This window comes from Varanus komodoensis, unplaced genomic scaffold (assembly GCF_004798865.1).
Source record: "Varanus komodoensis strain SLA01 unplaced genomic scaffold, ASM479886v1 scaffold12, whole genome shotgun sequence".
NCBI classification, from domain to species: domain Eukaryota; kingdom Metazoa; phylum Chordata; class Lepidosauria; order Squamata; family Varanidae; genus Varanus; species Varanus komodoensis.
This window is the reverse complement of record NW_025335349.1, coordinates 3,206,941-3,224,853: the sequence shown is the minus strand read 5'-3', so window position 1 is coordinate 3,224,853 and position 17,913 is coordinate 3,206,941. Positions and strand designations below refer to the sequence as shown.

The window sequence follows — 17,913 nt, the reverse complement described above, 5'->3', positions numbered from 1 at the left end:
TTTTGCCTGGTAAGGAAGAATTAACAGACAAGAAGGGCAAATTGTTACAATTGGTGGGTGTTCAGTCAGTGGGATGCTGGTGCGCAAGGTCACATGAAGGCTGGAAAGGATCTTGGTATGCAGAAGGGAGAGATACTGTAAATTACACCCCAAAACAGAACTTACACTCAAGGGCAGGAGATTGCAGCAATAAGGGCAATTGGCTTTCATCTGAGATGAATCAGGGAACATCACCCCATGGACCACCCTGATTCAGGTTGCGGGGGGTGGAAATAAACCTAGGGGCCTGAAGGGGCTCAGGGTACCTCTTTGAGGAGAGGTTCCATTTTTGTTGCCAGACTCTGTGCAGAACCTGGTCCTACAGTTGATATACTCTGTGTGTGTATAGCTAAGGCTAGACTGTTATCTTGTGCCCAAGGGGGGCAACAAAGCCTGGGACTTGGGATGCTTTGGTTGACCTCAAATTGTATCGTTGCTCTCCAAACGTTAGCTCTCCAAATATTGCTCTCTTTCTTTCCCTTCCCTCCCCCTTTTGTTCCAAGTGTATTTGTTTTAGCTATTTAGTACCCCCACTTTTAGTGTTTTAAAAAATCCACATTTTTCCTTAACACTTGGGTTGTCAAGTGCTGAGTATCTGGTCCAGGGTTCTGGGACTGGGGAGTTTCTGGGTGGAACTTTTAGCCCAGTTGGCTGTGGGAGTGGGGAATCCTGGGCAGCTGTCCGCTACACACGACTGCCTTAATCATAGCAGGTAAACACAATTAGTCCTCTGAAATCTTAACAAGGATATCGACTTCAATTCATGGTACCTTTCAGTCATTTTTGTCCAACACATTTTAAGCTCCTGATTGAAATGTATGTTGCTCATTTGCTCCACCATCCCAGTCCTTAGTCAATTGTTCTCCTTGCCCACCAGTTCTTGGTCAGGTGACCATAGCCTTGTAAGGACCGCAGGCAGAAATGGCACTGTATTGATGCAATGTGAATTAAAACACAGGGATTACATAGACATTGGCCTTTGCCTACATCATTAAGTTTGTGTAGCATCAGTGTTCTTTCCTGCAGTAATCAACTTCCTGAGAGTTCTTGAATAGCAGACTGGGAAGTACACAATCCAGTGTGCTCAAGTCTGGAAGGCAGCTCTTCAGCTATGTGGTGGGGAGAGCAGAAGATATCTGAAGGTACAGAAAGATCTAAGGACTGGTAGAACCTCGGGCTGGCAGCAGTTAATAAGAAAAATAGGAAGGCGAGCCAACTAAAACATCCGATTACAAGTTATGTTGCACCTAATTCCACAGCTCTGGCTGAAAGCAATTGACAAGTGAACTGGCATACTAATTTCAAGAACAGCCAGCTCTCCAATGAAAGCACTTAAATGGCTTTAAATGAGAAGTATCTAAAGAACTGTATCCAGTGAACATAATTTGAAACACCACCTACTGAAATTCAGTCCCATTTCCCCTTCCAACAATAATGCTTGTTTGACCAGTCCTCAGGACCTCTTGCCAGATTAAGTGACAGCACTAAATTTCAAGTGTATACTTGGACTAGTGGAATCCTACCTGAGACTACCTATAATCTTCAGGAAGCTGTGTGTGTGTGAAATGCAGATCTCAGGAGTACTATATCCAGCCCTCTGTTGCAGGTCAAGGTATTGATTAGAAATTCCTCCCTGCTTCACAAAGGAATGGTGGGAGAATCACTTCTACTATGAGCAACGGGAGAACTATGGGCAACAGCTTTTTTCCTCCTAGGGATAGTAGTGGGAAACGCTGAATTTTCAACAAAATATGAAAAGACTGTAGCTTCCTCTGCTCTTTTGGTACAGTCCCAAGGAAAAAGTTCCCCTTAATAACTGATGAGTTTCCAAGTGATAGGTTAACCATTAGCATTTTACATCAGCTTGGTGATTGCTACAGAGACCAAAGAACTCCTTTGCTGTACTTTGGCTTCAAATACATTTTTAAATGCTGTTCGAAACATTCTGCATTACAACAGATTCAAAATCTGGTTTGAAATCAACCAAAATGGCACACAACCCTAAGCACAAGTTTTAGTTCACAATACTGGAACATTTCTCTCCTGTTACAGGTACTACCTAACTGAAGGTAGTGACCTTTTTCTAGTCAATCAACACTGCTTGTGCCTCAGAATTTTAGTCCTGATATGACAGAAAAAAAGAAAAACTTCCTAAGTGTAGTTACTGTTAGAACCAATGAGTTCAGAAAAACAAAGCACAGAGAGGAACAGATTTGTTCCTTCTGCTGTGATTCCAATCTAAATGGCGGTCATAGCAAGATTTAGACCAGAGTGTGCTTCCCTGTCCTCCCTTAACCCAAAGATGAAATGTCAGGTTAACTGCAATGCAGCTTTGAGTTTATTTAGATGTTTGAGCTCTCGCACTAGATTTTACAAGCTGGTGAACACTGGCAAATTATTTCTCCCACAGTACTATAACCACACATTCCCAAGACAGTATAAATATGGTTGAACATTAATACACACCACCATTTTTATCAATTACATAACAAATTATCAAGTATCCAAATATTAAGTTACGCAGCTCAAAAGGCATACAAAATATTACAGAGATCTGCCACATTAATGGCAGAAACTCAAGGAAAGAACCCAATCACTTTCAACAAAGCAATAGTTGGTAAACAACTTCCAATAAGTACAATAAAAGAAATTACAAGATCTTCAGAAATTTTATGATTAAGAATTTTCAGCTACAATAAAGCATTTCTACATTAAAAAAATATTTACTAAAGTAAAGGGCATATTCTATACTTCCTGCACAAGACAAAAGGCAACATTTTACTAGAAATATTTATTAGTCCCCCTCCCATTCTTTTACAGGCAATCTGCTAAAGTTGCACATTAAGTGCCAATATTTATTTAACTGTAAGGCTTTTTGTCTGGAGACATCAAAGACTTGTGTGCTTCTGTACAGCGTGAAGGATTATTTTTTTATAAGGAACTGGAGAATGTATGTATATGAAGAGGGTTAAGTAACAAAAGTTTAGACACCAAAAGTGACCAAGTCAGTAAACTGTGTGCAAATCCTGATGCTCATTCTAGTGCGATTGTGGGAGACAAACATGGTGCATAGGGGGATAGTTCTATGTAGCCCTATCCATGGGGGAGGGAAAAGACAGTTTGGAAGAGGGCAAAGATCTGGATAGCTGTAGTTACTGGGAAACTACACTGTGGTATACAGAAATAATGTGCTGGGCTTTTGGCACCTAATCTCTACTCAAGTTGTGGTAGATCTATTGGGACTTGAATGAAAAATACTGAACTACATGATTAAGGATACTTTAATTATACAAATTACAAATAAGACATAAAAGGCCATGTACATTTCTTATTCTCTAAAAAAGGATCAACTAACCAAAGATGCTCTCCTGTCAATGCTCTGGCCTACTCCTATAGAAGCTTCATGTAACCTAGTTAGACATACATGTAGTTTTCCATGTAACATGCCCAATTCTAGTTTTAGTCTTCTACTTCCAAAGCAGCAATATAGGCAGCTTGGTTTTTTTTTTTTTTACTGAATACAACAGTTGTTACGATGACCATTTGAATCTTTAAAACGCAGTCGCATCTTGGGACGATATTTCTCCAAATAAAGAAGCTGCTTGCTGTTAAAGGCTCCACGTCGCTTCCTAAACAGAATTCAAGTGCAAGATAGATTAATGAGACACTCACATTTTGAAAAGCTCAAGTAACAGCTTCATTCTTAGGCACTTTCTGTCCAAGAGAGTTGGGCTCAGTTGTACACCAAGATTTAGATTTATCAAGTACTAATGATGCTGGGTTATATAGCTGACACTTTGCAGCATTTTAGTAGTAGTTCCTTCAAGAACAGAATAAATTCATTTTCTCCCATAGGTATACCTCATGCCCTTCTACTTTGCAGTTTCCCGAAAAGGGTGTGTGTTGAAGACATAGAGTAAAAATGACAAATGTGCCATCACAGTATCAACAGAGTTTGCTTTGCTTTTTAAAACAAGTATGCTGAGTGAAACAATGGCTAAAATTAGGCAGTCTTTCTGAATGAGCAGCACTGGGCAGGGGAGGTAGAAGTGCCAGGTGTCTACATCTGAACCTGCTTCATATGCAGACCACAGGTTTTCAGTCCCCTACCCTGCTTCACATGCACAGCCTACAGTTCTTCTCCCACTGCAGCTGCAGATATTTGCACTTCTCCCTTTGTGTTTTCTTGCACGATCTACCATTAACTCACTGTGACCTCCCACTGCTTGATAAGCTGTAACAGAATTCATAAGGCTGTGGGGGATGAGGGGCTGTAGAAATATGAAAAGGAGGCTGACAGCTGAACCTTGTACTGCACATGCAACTAGGTCTATGCTAAGTAAAATATCCAAGCTAGGAAGTTTTTTCAACAGCTTCTCCACATCAGCGTTAGGGAACTTATAGCTCTCCAGGTATTTTGGAATGAAATACCCATAAGCCCAAAGGTTCTCAGGGATAAGAATTCCTGCCCCTCGTTCAGTTCCCCAGGTAGAGCCGCTTAACACTTACTGTCTTATGAACTGCACTGCATCTTCATACTTCATTCCACATTCTATGAGTGCAAGGGCAACTAATACAGGTGCTCTGAAAAATGAGAATGCCAAATTATACAGAATAAAGTCTTCTTTGCTTACATCTGTTTCCCCACTTTGTGGAGCCAAAAAAGTTATTTCATAGCAGGCAAGAATACACTACCATTTCACCCTACCATAAATCAAATCATTCTTACTGCATGTTTTTATTAAATATTATGAACTAAAACTGGAAGAACATAAAACACTACTGTTCACCAGTTTAAAACAGTATTATCTCCTTTCCGAGACTACTGGCCAAAGTCTAACCATAGAACTTCCTTTTGAGGAATGGCCCTCAGAGGACTAATTCACAAGTTAAATCATAGGAGAGAAATGGAATGATACTACTCCACAAACCAAAGAGGTTCATAGTGTCCTCTACCTTGAAGGGATCATATACAGAGTGTTGACCTGAACACCAAGGAAAGGTTATGCATTAACTTTGTTTGTGCTTCAGTTTGTCTCAACTTATTTCCCCTCAAGTCAGAGTTGCAAATGGCACTGCAATGGGGCACAAGGGTAAGGAGAGGTTTTTGGCTCATTCTGTTCTACACTCCTATAAGTAATTGCATACAACACAGCTACATAATATACATACATATGTGCAACTCTGGATCAGCACTATAGGTAAAATGAAATGCTCTGAGGATGGAGCCTAATAAACCCGGAAGTTCTACTTACCTTCCAAGACCAGCAACACAGTGCACAGCAATGCAACAGCCAGGCTCTTCACGGAATTTAACTTTCAAGAGGTTTAGCCAATCATCAACAATCTGAACAGATGGTGGTGCTCCATCATCAAAGGGCCAATCCTGGAATTTATGTATGAAAATGACTTACAATTTTTTTCACAAGCCAGTTAGTTGCAATAATTGCTTTAATTTCCAGACTACTGTATTTTCAGATTCCATGTATTTGAGAATTATATTGTTTTGATGCTATTCAACCATGAAGCCAGATTAATTTAATACGTTTTGCTTAAAATCAATCTCAAACAACTGTGGGCAAGTACAGAATACATTTCTACTTCAGCCTTTAAGAAACAGACTATCAATCTATCTTCAGGATTTCTCAGGAACTGCTTCTCAGCAGATCAAATTATCTCAAGTATCTTCCCTCATTTTATTTACCCTAGTTTGTCATGAGTTGTATACCAAAGCCTGCGTATTTTTTTAAAGAAAGATTCTGTCTTCTTAACCTTCTAGAGGTTATTTTAAACTTTAATAACCCCTCTATGCTTTGGCGATTGGGATTAATACTAGCTGAACAGAAGCAGTACAAAATATCTCATGATGTCAGAATAAGTCACTCACCAAAACCTGAATGCCCTCTTTTTCTACCAGAGCAGTGTCATAAGTAGCTTCACATACTCTTACTACTGTAGTTACGCCATACTTCTTAAGTTCCTAAGGAGAAAAACAGATCTTGTATTTTAATCATACAGATTCACATTGGGTATATTTATGTGTACACTAGTGTGCTTTTGTAATCAAGTATTTCAAATGCCAAATTTATTGTACCTATAATTGCTACCTTTCACTTTAAGCAGCACCACTACAAACATACCAGAGGAGAAGCATGCCTATATTACCTTCTGCAAGCACAAGCACACTCCAGTTATAACTGGTGCTGCTTCCGTGTGGTCTTGACTGTATCCTTAACAATATTATGCTGCGGCAATATTTTAAAACCTAATGTGTATACATGCAAGACGAGTTATCATGAGCACCCAGCCAAAAATACAGTCTGAATCTTTTGAATATGCAGTTAATATTCAGAGAGGAAATCTGCCCTAAGAATATGGCTGGAGGGTGCTACAAAAATAAGAAATGGTTCAGATTTTTCAGTAATGGACTACTACAGAAATACTTTAGTAGCCAACTCAACACACTGTGGTGAACTCAGTAACACATTCTTGCTATTCTATCAAGCTCCACTTTATTATAAAAATACACATCCCAGTCAAGACCCCTTACCTCTATGAACTTGTTTAAGGTTGCATTGGTTGGATTGTGGGTGATGAGGAATCTCATATTCTTGTAAGTGATTTCCACAGGAGCTGGGCGGTTCATTCGGGCCATGTTAATTTAGTTAAAACGTACAAGACTGATACTATTTCTCTTAAAAACAAAAACAAAAAAACCTAGCAGGATCAATGGAGAAACTAAAGTCTACTTCACAAAAAGCCACTCAAAAGTTTCCAGTGCTGACAAGTATGAAGTTGGGAGCAATGGGAAATGAAATGAACCTCCTAAACAAGAAGCAGCAATTCTTCAATCCAGTAATACTGAGGCAAAAAGAAAGGCAGTGCACTGAGGTTACCCCATCCAGGTCTGGACTTCCTTTGTAAAATGCTCTGCCAATTTCAACTCAATACTTCTTATTCTGGTAACCGCTCTTAAGGGGGCTTCTTGGTGGAGTAGTAATCAATTTCTACAGTTCACTTGTCTGCATAGAGGCCGTGCTGTGCCTGGCAGTAGTCCCCACTGCCCTTCAGAAACTCCATAAATGTGTGACCAAGAACACCACAGAACTGCTGTGAAGAGAAAATAAGGCACTCTGGTCAGTAACTGGAGACACATTTCCAAACAGTCCTACATAAACAAGAGTCTGAAAGGAAGGGAAGAGCAGAGAAAGGCTACCAATATTTAAGAATATCCTTAATTTAACAGAAGCTATTTCAAACTAGAAAATAAGAGAACATACTAAAAATTAATGTATTTTTAATCAAGTTTGCAAGATTACCAGATGAGTGATCAAATTAAAAATGGTCCTCAGGCTATCACTCTTACTCTCTCAGCCTCCAAGCAGAGGTAAACCCCTGTGATCAGCTTTCAGAATAGGTAACATTTCATTCTAGAGGTAGTGCAGAAAAACTTTTCCTTTCAGTTTTATAGCTAAGAACAATGTTTGGGGCAAAATGGTCTACCAGACCTCCAGAATGCAACCTTATTATCACTTTGGTATTATACTTTAAGAAAGTTGGAGCCAATATATGCAGAGCTCTACTGTTTGTTCAGTGATGTAAAATATTGCATGGCTATCCAGTTAATTTCATGATGAAATGGAGACTTAGCTTTGGTCCCTCTACTTCCAGTTCAATAGTACACTCTCCAGAACACAGTGAAAGGGGTAGGGAGAGGAAAAATGGTTTTGGTGAGAGAAGGAGCAGGTGGATGGACATCCATGAGCTGTTACTGCTGAAACTTGGTAGACAAACTCCATTTTTCAAGTGAAAAAGCTGTGTTACAACTTATTATACACACACACACACACACACACACACACACATATACTGGGCCTGTTCACACATAATGCTAAGCAATACCACAAGGTCACCTTTCTTACTGTGTGCCCTGTATTCACACATTTGTGAAGTAACTCCTCATGGTTAGTTTCCACATGTTGCCATCTTCCCTCTAGATGGCAACACATATCCAGCCGTGGGGACTGATGGGATACCAATCCCAGCATGCACTTCTCCTGCCTGTTCCACCTGCCTCCCCCCCACTGGGCTGCATGCCCCCGCCCCGGCTTGTTCTCAGCCAGCTCCTTTTGGTGGTTTTCTTGCTGCTGTTCTACGTATGAAGCAACTGCCTACTCATTAGAGCAGCACTAAGGTTGCTCTAGAGGAGCTGTTGATCTGTGCCAACATGCAAGCACACCCAACTCTACTCCCTCCTTCCCTGCACATGGGCCCCCTCCTCACACCTCCATGCACAGGACTCACTCAGCTGCCAGAGGCTGTCTTCTCCTGCACCCAGGCACACCGTGGGGATCTGTGTGGGCACCTGTGCCAGGAATGAAGAGAACACATCCTGTGGGGAAGAGTTCCCTATGGAAGCATGTGTGGGCACCTGGCTGGGAAAGTTTTCTGGCTGGCCAGGAGGAATGGGTTTGTCGAGCAACTGTGGCAAGGGCTGGGGGACACTGGGGCGCGTTGAGAGTCCTTAGGGATCCCGGGAACAAAACAGGAGTGGCAGGGAGGGCAGGAGAGAGACTAGGAAAGGTGGGCTTCTCAGTGATTGCCCTGGTGGCTATGCCCATGCACAGCCAGCATGCTCCTCTTGCACAAAGTTGAAGAGTACTGGCTCCCTGAGGAGAACTCACATACCAACACTTTCAGAGCACCACTCCAGCAAAGTGCATTGACCACAGAGGAGTGCCAACTGGTCACTGCTACTGGAGTTGGTACCGCACGACGCTCTGCTGCTCCTGATACTCCAGAACTGCAGCTGGGCATTGAGAAGAAGGGAAACAGCAGCCAGAGTGCATCTGCCCTATCAGTTAGTTGTTAGGCAGAACAGGACAGTGAAAAATGGCGACTGGAGTATTTGCTGTTGCTGTGGCCTCTCTTGCTGCCAAAGTTGATGGCGGGAATGAAGAAACTATGGGAAAATGTTCTAACTGAATTCACACATAGCAAGCAATGCTGAAACATGGAACCATTGATTCTCCATGGGGATTCAAGGCAACCAAACGTGCCACTCTTCACCATGCTTCCTGGATTCATGCATAACAAGCCATTCCTGCCATGGCTTGTTGTTATGTGTGAACACAACCACTCATTCTTCATTCTAGGAACAAGTGCTAAGACGACTTATTTTATATTAATTGTTAATCTGGCTAGGGCGACTTATTTTATATTGTTAATTTGGTTTATATTTTTAATGTATTATATTTTAATTTACGTTGTGAGCCGCCCCAAGGCTTCGGCGAATGGGGCGGCATAGAAATGCTATAAATAAATAAATAAATAAATAAATAAATAAATAAATAAATAAATAAATAAATCTGAATGCTATAAATCAAAAGTGTAGTTGTGAAAATTATGAACGTTAAGAAAAGCTGAAATACTGTTTTGTTGAGTTTGGAATTAAAGAGGCTGAATCAAGAGTTCTCACACTGCAAAAATTAGCACTTAGCAGCAAGGGAGAAATCAAACTAATCTTGGGACCTTCCTCTTCAGTGGCAAATATAGACATTAAGCCCAATTTTTAACTTAAGCAAGGACAACATCTTGTCTGTAGCCGTTAAGGGGGAATAGCTATGCAAAAATTATCTTTGGACTTGGGGAAGTTATCCATAAAAAGTGCATGGTTATTATAATAATCCTGATACAATTGCTCCTGTTCAGGAGATTCACAGTCAATAGAAGCTGTACCTCTAAGAGGCCAAATCCCAAGCAGTCTCCAGGTTCAGGGTAGGGAAGGTAGTTTTATTGAAATTAAGCTATTTAGCAAGAGTATTAAACCTGTTCTCCAGCAATTAAATTAAGCAAAGGTTGAAATCTAAGAGTTCCAAGAAAACAAATGCATTTACCTACTGGAGCATGAATATGCTGACCCAAATGGGATGTCTGGGCAGGCCTGCAATTTAGCCACACACCGAGGAGAGAATTACTCATGAAGTATGCTCGGTGGTGGATCAACTGCTTCTGGGATTGAGAACTATTTGCAGAAGTGATACATACTTTAATGCACTATTTGACTATATGCAAGTTCAACTAACAGCTTGAAAACCAAAGTTTGAACACATGGACGAAACAACTAAAACCATTCAGCCGTTGTGCAAATTCAGAATAAAAAGTTAAGTGGGCAGGGAGTCTGTCAAGCTATACACAAAGCAGCTGAAGTATTAGATGGGGAACTAGGAATTATGTACCCAACACTCGGATACTTCAGAAATGCCAATGCCTTGCTGCTCACGTTATGAAAATCATGAACAAAACTTAATCCAGCTCTATTGTATAGATTCAAAGCAGGAATACAACCAACAGGATAGTGATTGAAATGGGAATCACAAGTAAGAATCAATTTGGAGCAGCAGACACAAAGGAGGAATGAACGTTTCAGATACACAGGGTTAGGAAGGTTCTAGGAGAAAAAACTGTTGTAACAAGGAAAAATTCAACAGCATAATACAAACAGCTATTTGGGCCACTCCACTTCATAATTAGTATTTTTTAGCGCATTCATGTAGCCTAGCAGTTTACACCCTCTTCATGCTAACTCTAGTATTTCCCTGTAATAGCTTGTTTACTTCATTTAAAGAAAAACAATTAAGAAGCTATAAACATTAAGAAGAATTTATCTGTCAAGGGTCAACATATTGTTATCACATAGTACATGCCATGCATTGTCTCTTGAAAGGTGGGAGACTAGGAAAACATGATCTGCTCAAGTTCATATTAGTGTGTTAAAATTCTACATTTAACACAATAGTTGCCATCAACTAGATTTTCTTCCAGAAGTAAGAAACACTTCCCTATTAAGGACCATGCCAACTTTGAGCAACACAAAAGGAAAGCAGGGCCACAGGGATTCTCACAGATAATATGAGCCAATACCAAATATTATCAATCTGCCCCAAAACAGCTGCACCAACAGATGCTCCTAAAGATAACCCCCTTTCAGGCCAAGAAAACTTGGTTGTCATGGTTATTGTAGAAAAGATACCAATTCTCAACAACATGCAATGAGTGGCTAAGAGCCAAATTTTCATTTTGATAACTTAAACTGTGTATCACAGAATAAGTTCTCAAATCTCTGCACTGTAATCTTAACTAGTAACACCATGCTGTTTAAGCCTCTCAAGCCTTTGGGTTTATTTATATTGCAGAACAAGAAATTTGCAGCTGACTTCTCTGCCAACTACACCATCCCCAAGCCATTCATAGCTGCAGACACTGTGCAGATATAGCACTTATGTAAAGTAAGGCTTTGTTTATGAATTATAAAAATGGCACCCATGAACCCCTATTATTCCCAAGAATTAATGAGTTTTGTGCATGTGCGATCCATGTTGATTGGTAAACTTTATCTAAAGCTAGTACAGTATGCTTTTGAGACTCATACTTGTTACTTAGGTATTACTTATTTTCCTAGATACATAGCATTTCTGATGCTCTGTGGAATCATGGTAGTTTCTCTAGTCTATTGAGAAATATTATGAAAACTGGCAACTGGTATTGTTTCTCCCACTCAAGAATTAACAGTAAAGCCGTAGCACTGAAAATAACTGCTAAATCGACTGTTTACACCACGGGTAGCCAACCTGCAGCCTTCCAGTTGTCTGGCTTTCAAGGTTAATGGGAGCTGAAGGCCTGCACACTGGGCTGCGGGATTACAAGTTGTCCAGCCTTGCTTATTAAACGAAAATTTTATTAGAACTGCTCCCTATTCAGGCTTTTTTGTTATTTACTATAATTTCTCATGGCAAGTGCTATCTTTAGAGGCATTCCCTTTTAAGTGTTAGTAAAAGAGGGGAAATGCCTCTTATGAAACTTCATTTTTACTTAACACTGTTTACATGTTTTAAAAAGTGTATCCTTTGTATAAGATGTCACCTTTTCAAAATGAATCTGAGGAGCTGTTGGCTAGTTCCCGCACCCCTTCTGTTTGCAGCTGACATGGGAATGTACGGAACACACCTTGAAAACTACTAGTTTGGCATAGGAACAAGCACTGAAGTGTTACTGAAATATGATTTATTTCACTGGAGTCTGCTTCAAGGCCTCCTGTAAATGCCATTGGCTCTGGGCTTTGGTGCAGGCTTTTAAAGGGAATCCTTCGACCATATTGCCAAAGTAAAAGTTCTAGGTAGGCAGGTCTTCTAGCCAACTAGAAACAGCCAGAATAATACCATAAACATTTCTTGAACATGGCTACTGTAAGGTGCTCTTGTAGCCTCATCACATCCTGCAGCAATTGCACAAAGCATACAAATACAAAAGGGACCTGTAGAGCATGTGATGGCTGAAAATTCCAATAACAGAAAGAAACCAAGATTAGATCTCTACTTTTGATAGCTGCAGAGAAGTGGCATGATGAATGCAAGTGGGGAAAATGGAACATAGAAGAATAAGTAATAGAAGTGATGAGAGAGTAGAAACAGAAAGAACTTTTGAAAAATGGAAGATCTGAATTGTGATTGGAAAGCAGACAAGATCAAGCAGACGGCATGATAATGATTTAATAATGGATGGGCTCTTTCCTTAAAATTTGTGGCTACATCAAAAGGCAGCATAGAATAAGGATTCTAGTTACAGCATGTTTAGGATGTAAACATTTAGTGAAACTGTTAAGGGTCTTCACAACCTGATTTTTTCAGACAAAATAGAATTTCAGGTTCAGCCTTCTCTGCTAAACAGACGTTACCACTGCCATTTGGCAACCAAAGACTTTTGCAACAGAAACCATGTGTTTGTAAAAAGATGTGATATACCTACACTTAACACAGGATGCACTAAATATACATTGCCAAAGATTTTTTAAAATAGTAAAAAGCGAAGAAACTTGTTTTGTAAATGTGAAGGCAAGCATTTATACTCTCTCAAACATCCCCCCTCCATACCTGGAGAGGCAAACTAGTGGTAAGACCTGTAAAAATTGGGCTGGGGGAGTCCTCTTTGAATTACAGCACATTCTGGATTGTGTCTTACAGTCAGAAGTGTGTTAAAGGCCTGGCACCAAAAAGATAAAATCCTATGACTCAGCCCAAAGACAACTGCTTTGTAAGCACAACCCCCATAAACCGTTTCACCTTTCACGCCACTTAATATGCTTCTCACATGTCACACAAGCACATCATATGCCTCTTAGCCCAAATCAAAATACAGAGTCTTCTGGGGAAACAAAGCAGCCATTTCCAAGCCAGACACAGACCAGGTTTCAGGCAGCCACTCTCTTCCCTTACCCCATCAGATGGGCTAGAGGTGGAAAAAGTCAAGCGGGTGGGCCGGGGTGTGCCAAGTGCTCCCCCCGCTTCGGCCAGAGAGCGCCCCTCGTCCCTCCCTCCGCCTCACACCTCCTTCCGGCGTGGGGATGCATCGAGAGTCACTATGTCGCGCATGGAAGCGGCGTGTCCGTCATCTGCATTCAGACAGCAGTCAGCCGGGAAGGCCACACCGACCCAACGCGCCAGATGTCCTCCATTTTCCCCCGCCCAACGCTCCCTCCCTCCTTGCACGGTGAGTCACACGCGGCAAGATCCTGAAGCGCCCTGCGACACGCTGTAGGCGAGCGGACAGACACCGGGACGGCGGCCCAGACAAGTCCCGACTTGTCTCACCAACAGGCAACGGAGAACTAAAGAGCACCCGCTTCCTTTGCCTCCCTCCCGTGTAAGTGCCGGGACAAAGTAGCCCTATCAATGAGCCGCCCATCTTCAACGGAGCGCCGGACCCTGTACTGGGATCGGTACTACCTCTGGGCAGTAAAGTAAAAGGGTGCAGGGACTAAGATCCATTTAGCTGCTGTTAGCCAGTCCGCGGCTGAATGCGGAGTTAGCTGGGGAATTAATATGAAGCACTCTGGCGGGGCAGCGATGGAGAGGCCCACAGAAACTCCCTCCCTTCGCCAGTTACTTCTTCCAACATCTTTTCATATAGAGCAGTGCAACCCGCTTGCAGTCACGATCAGAGCGACAAAGAACTTCTAATGTGCTCTCCTATCCCCACACTCCGTGTTAGCCTTGCACGTATGCCATGTCCACCGACTCGAAAGTATTCGAATCCACTTCAGCCGCGAAGAAGAGTAGCTGCCCCGAATTCAATCGCAAAGAAACCAAAACCTTTGTGGTGCTAAGCGTGGCATCCAATATGGGTTCTGCGCAACCTTAAATCTCATTTAAGACCCACTCACATCAATAGATCTACTTTACATAGGTAACCACCGTATATAATCCAAGCGCTGCTTTTCACTGACATTGTGCTTTTACTCAGCTGCATTGTGCTCTGCTCTTACCAGCCGCAGAAACAGCCCCAAGAACTCAACAGGATTCCAACACCAGCAGAGCACGTGTTTCAGTCTTATGTTGAGGTGAGATCCCCCCCCCGCCAACAAATGCAGCACTGGAGGGGAGGGGTGTTGGTTCGCCAGCGCAACCCCACACCCCCAGCCTTCCTAGTGGCATCAGCACTGGCGGTCGTTGTTGCTTTCCAGCTTTCTTTCTCCAGACAGGCGGCGGCTCCTCCCGTCCAGACACTCCCTGCCACCCCTTTCCAAAGCCCCCTTTCCTCCCTTGCCACGTCCCACATCTCGTGCTTCACCAAGGCCAAATGATAGCGATCGATAGTAACAGCAGCTACCGCTGTTACTGAAGTTTAAAACGGTAGGGCTGGGGAGACGCAGTGTGTGAAAGCAGCCGGAGTAAAATGAGCAGCGGGGTTTACAGAGAAGCGCTAACTACCCTGCACTGCCGCCTTCGCCGCCGTCAGTTCGGGTTCCTCATGCCCGCCCGCCCGATCAAAGTGCTAATACTGCGGCCCAGGGAACAAAGAGACAAACATGGGAGAGGAGAAGCAGAAACGGAGGGCGCGTTAAGGGGGATGCTAAGATTTTTTTTTGTTTGTTTAAAGGGGAGAAAGAAGGGGAGTTTAACGCCGCCACCCCCAACCCCCACCGCTCGTCCGTTACTCACAGGAATATGGTTACTCATTGAAGACTGTAGCCTGATCATACGGCCTGGGTACTGAGGGCGCCACCGCCGGGGGCAAGAGGAGCTGAGCCGGAGGAAACTGGAGGAGGAGGCTGCCGCGAAAGTGGCTTCGGAGCAGGGCGGCGGCAATAGACCATACAGGACGCGGAGGAGCCGGAAAGAATAGGAAGGAGCGGCGAGAAAGCGGAGGAGGAGCTCCCTCGGCTGGCGACGGCGCTGTTGCTAACGCGGCACTGACGGCGAAGAGGAAACGCGGCTGGGGAAGGAGGAGGCTCGCGCAAGGCAAGTCGGGGGGACGGGGCGGGCGGAGATGACTTAGGCCCCGCCTCTCGTTCTCCAGCGCAGTCATGCGACGGCCCCGCCCCTCCTGCCTGTTGCCTTCAAAGCTCTACGCTGCCTCGCGTCACAAGCGCCTTTCGCCGAATGGCACCAGCGGGCGGCCAATCAGAGGCCTCGGAGGGGTTTGCGCTGTCATGGCCAGCAGTGTGGCGGTGGGTGGGGATTGGAGAAGAGAAGCGAAGCGGGGAGAGGGCGGGGAAAAGGAGAGGCGGAGGCAGCCGGCGAGAACCGGTTAGAGTCCGCCAGCCAGCGGTGGCCGGCCAGGCGGGCGGGCGGGCGGAGGGGAGGGGCGACGTGAACCCCGCTCTGATTGGGCTGGGGCGCGCCGCCTCCTCGCTTGTTGCGCGGCCTGGCGTGAAAAGGTAGAGCCCGCTTTCTTGCCCAGGTAGAGGCTGGTGTGGCCGAGTGATTAAAATGCTGGCCTGGGACTTGAGCGTCCAGGTTCGAGTACCCCACTGGACCACGAAGCGCACTGACTCTGGGCCAGTCACGGACCCACTTCATAGGGTTGTTCTGAGGATTAGGAATGGTGAAGAAGAGGACTATGTATGCTTCATTGGGTTCCCTGGAAGAAGGACGAATGTAATAATAGCCATGCATGCTATTGGGGTTCTTTGTGATGTTGGTCTAATTGAAGTTCCATGTGTTCTGATGAGTCCACTCTTAAGTAGCACTAATTGATGTCAACCCGTCACTTGTGGAGTTGAAATAAAATGGAGTTATGTAAGCCATCTTAGGTTCCTCCTCCCTTTATATTTCCCAAAGGTGACATATAAATGCAATGTAATAATTAAGAGCTGTAGATTAGTATTATGCTTCTGTGCAGTAATTGGACAAAGATACCCTGATCAGCACAAGATTGATGTATTTTGACTCCAGAAGGACAGTAGCATTAGTCTGTTGCAGCAAACCCTCACACAGAAGGCATATTTAAGGTGCCTTAAAAAATTATACAGATTTATTGTGATGTAACTAGAAATCTTATCAGCCTCATAAAGGTTGAGGCATGCATCAAACAAAATGGTCTCTAATCTACAGAAGCTTCTGCTACAATAAATCTGTTAACCTTTCAAGAGCTACAAGACTATTTGAACTGGAATGGTGTCTATACTTACCTAGGAGTAAATCCTGTTGAAATTAAGGGAGCATGTTTCTGAGAAGACATGTATTGCAGTCTTGTTGTACAGAATCAGCAGAAGGCAGCTTCTAAACTGTGGCCCTCCAGCTGGTTTTGATCACAACTCCCGTAATTCCTGATTGTTAGGTATGTGGGCAGGGGTTGATGGGAGCTGAAATCTAACCAGGGCATCAGGTAGAGGAGGGCTGGTAGGCGACTTTGGATGAAATAGAACCTCAGTCCTATGTATCCTTCAGAGTATGTCCCACTGAATTCCATAGCACTTTTCACTAACTTGCACAGGGTCAGACTTAAAACTATTAAGTTTTAACTATTTTTAACCTTAAAACTATTTTTAACCTTAAAACTATTCACAACCTGGGGCTACTTTGTAACATTTTTGTTTCTTTCAGTAATATTATACTGCTAGAAAGTATTGTTTAATTTCTGACAGGTTTGCTGGGGTTCAGGCTACATACCACACTTTCTGCACCAAACCCCTCCTATGAATCCCAAATGTGGGTGAGCATATGCACAAAGTTTCTCTCTGTTAGTTCCCATCTTGGGAAACTGCGCATCAGAACATTAATACATTTTTGACCTACTTCCTCATGTTGCAAAATTGCTTTCTGGCATTAAAGCAGATACTAAACCTAACTGACCCTTGGTGAGCCCTGCTAGAAGGTACAATTAATACAAGTCAGTTTTCTCTACGCTATTTTGTGGAACTTCTCGATCTTGTAGTGACCCAACCAGCAGGTCAGTTAGCTCACACCCTGGATGCAGGGCAACTGCTGGACAGACAGGGCATGCCTTTTTCCGATGCAACAGCCATCCCTGTGCTGCCCGTCTCCAAGAGCTTGAAGAACAGCCACATATTCCATACAATGTGTTAAATGGTCAAAGATGCAAAGGAGAGGAAAATGCTTGTTTAACTGCCGCGGAACTAAGTGTCTCAATAGCATATGTTGCTAGAGGAATTGTGTGAATAAAATCAGAAGGTACAGTGAAAGGGCTTAAGTGTTCAGTCCAGAGGGAGAGAAAAGTTCTTTAAAGCAAAACAGAAGATGAGCTTGTGTGCTATAAGTAGTTAAGAGCAGTGTGTGAGGTACAGAAAAGTCTGAATTCCAAATACCTGCTAAGCCATGAACCTCACTGGGTAAGCTGGGGCCACTCACCAACTCTCAGCCTAACCTACACTGCAGGACTGTTGTAAGGAGGAAATGAGGGAGCCCTGTGTGCCTCCATGAGCTCCATGGAGGAAAAGTGGGACACAAATAAAATAATTGAGCTGTGGGAATTCTGAGGACACTGTGCAAAAGATGCTGCTAGACCCTAGTTAAGTTTTTCACATATTAAACAAGAAAAGACTTCCCATCCTACCCACTACCTACCCCCAAATTC

General features: G+C 43.1%; 1 protein-coding gene across 3 annotated transcripts; it reads right to left on the bottom strand.

The window, feature by feature from the left end:
- Positions 1-2,359: 2,359 nt before the first annotated feature.
- On the bottom strand, positions 2,360-15,317 carry PTP4A1 (protein tyrosine phosphatase 4A1). Of its 3 annotated transcripts, none has more exons than XM_044421586.1 (6): positions 15,036-15,317; positions 6,590-7,149; positions 5,927-6,019; positions 5,295-5,425; positions 4,549-4,623; positions 2,360-3,664 (listed from the first exon to the last, which is right to left on the bottom strand). In XM_044421586.1, the coding sequence occupies exons 2-6, from the start codon at positions 6,692-6,694 to the stop codon at positions 3,499-3,501; spliced, it is 570 nt and encodes a 189-aa protein (XP_044277521.1). In that variant the 5' UTR covers positions 6,695-7,149; positions 15,036-15,317; the 3' UTR covers positions 2,360-3,498. The 3 variants fall into 3 exon arrangements, with proteins under 3 accessions (XP_044277521.1, XP_044277519.1, XP_044277520.1); XM_044421584.1 differs by having other exon boundaries at positions 2,360-3,668; positions 15,036-15,312; XM_044421585.1 differs by having other exon boundaries at positions 2,360-3,668; positions 6,590-7,146; positions 15,036-15,312.
- Positions 15,318-17,913: the final 2,596 nt, after the last annotated feature.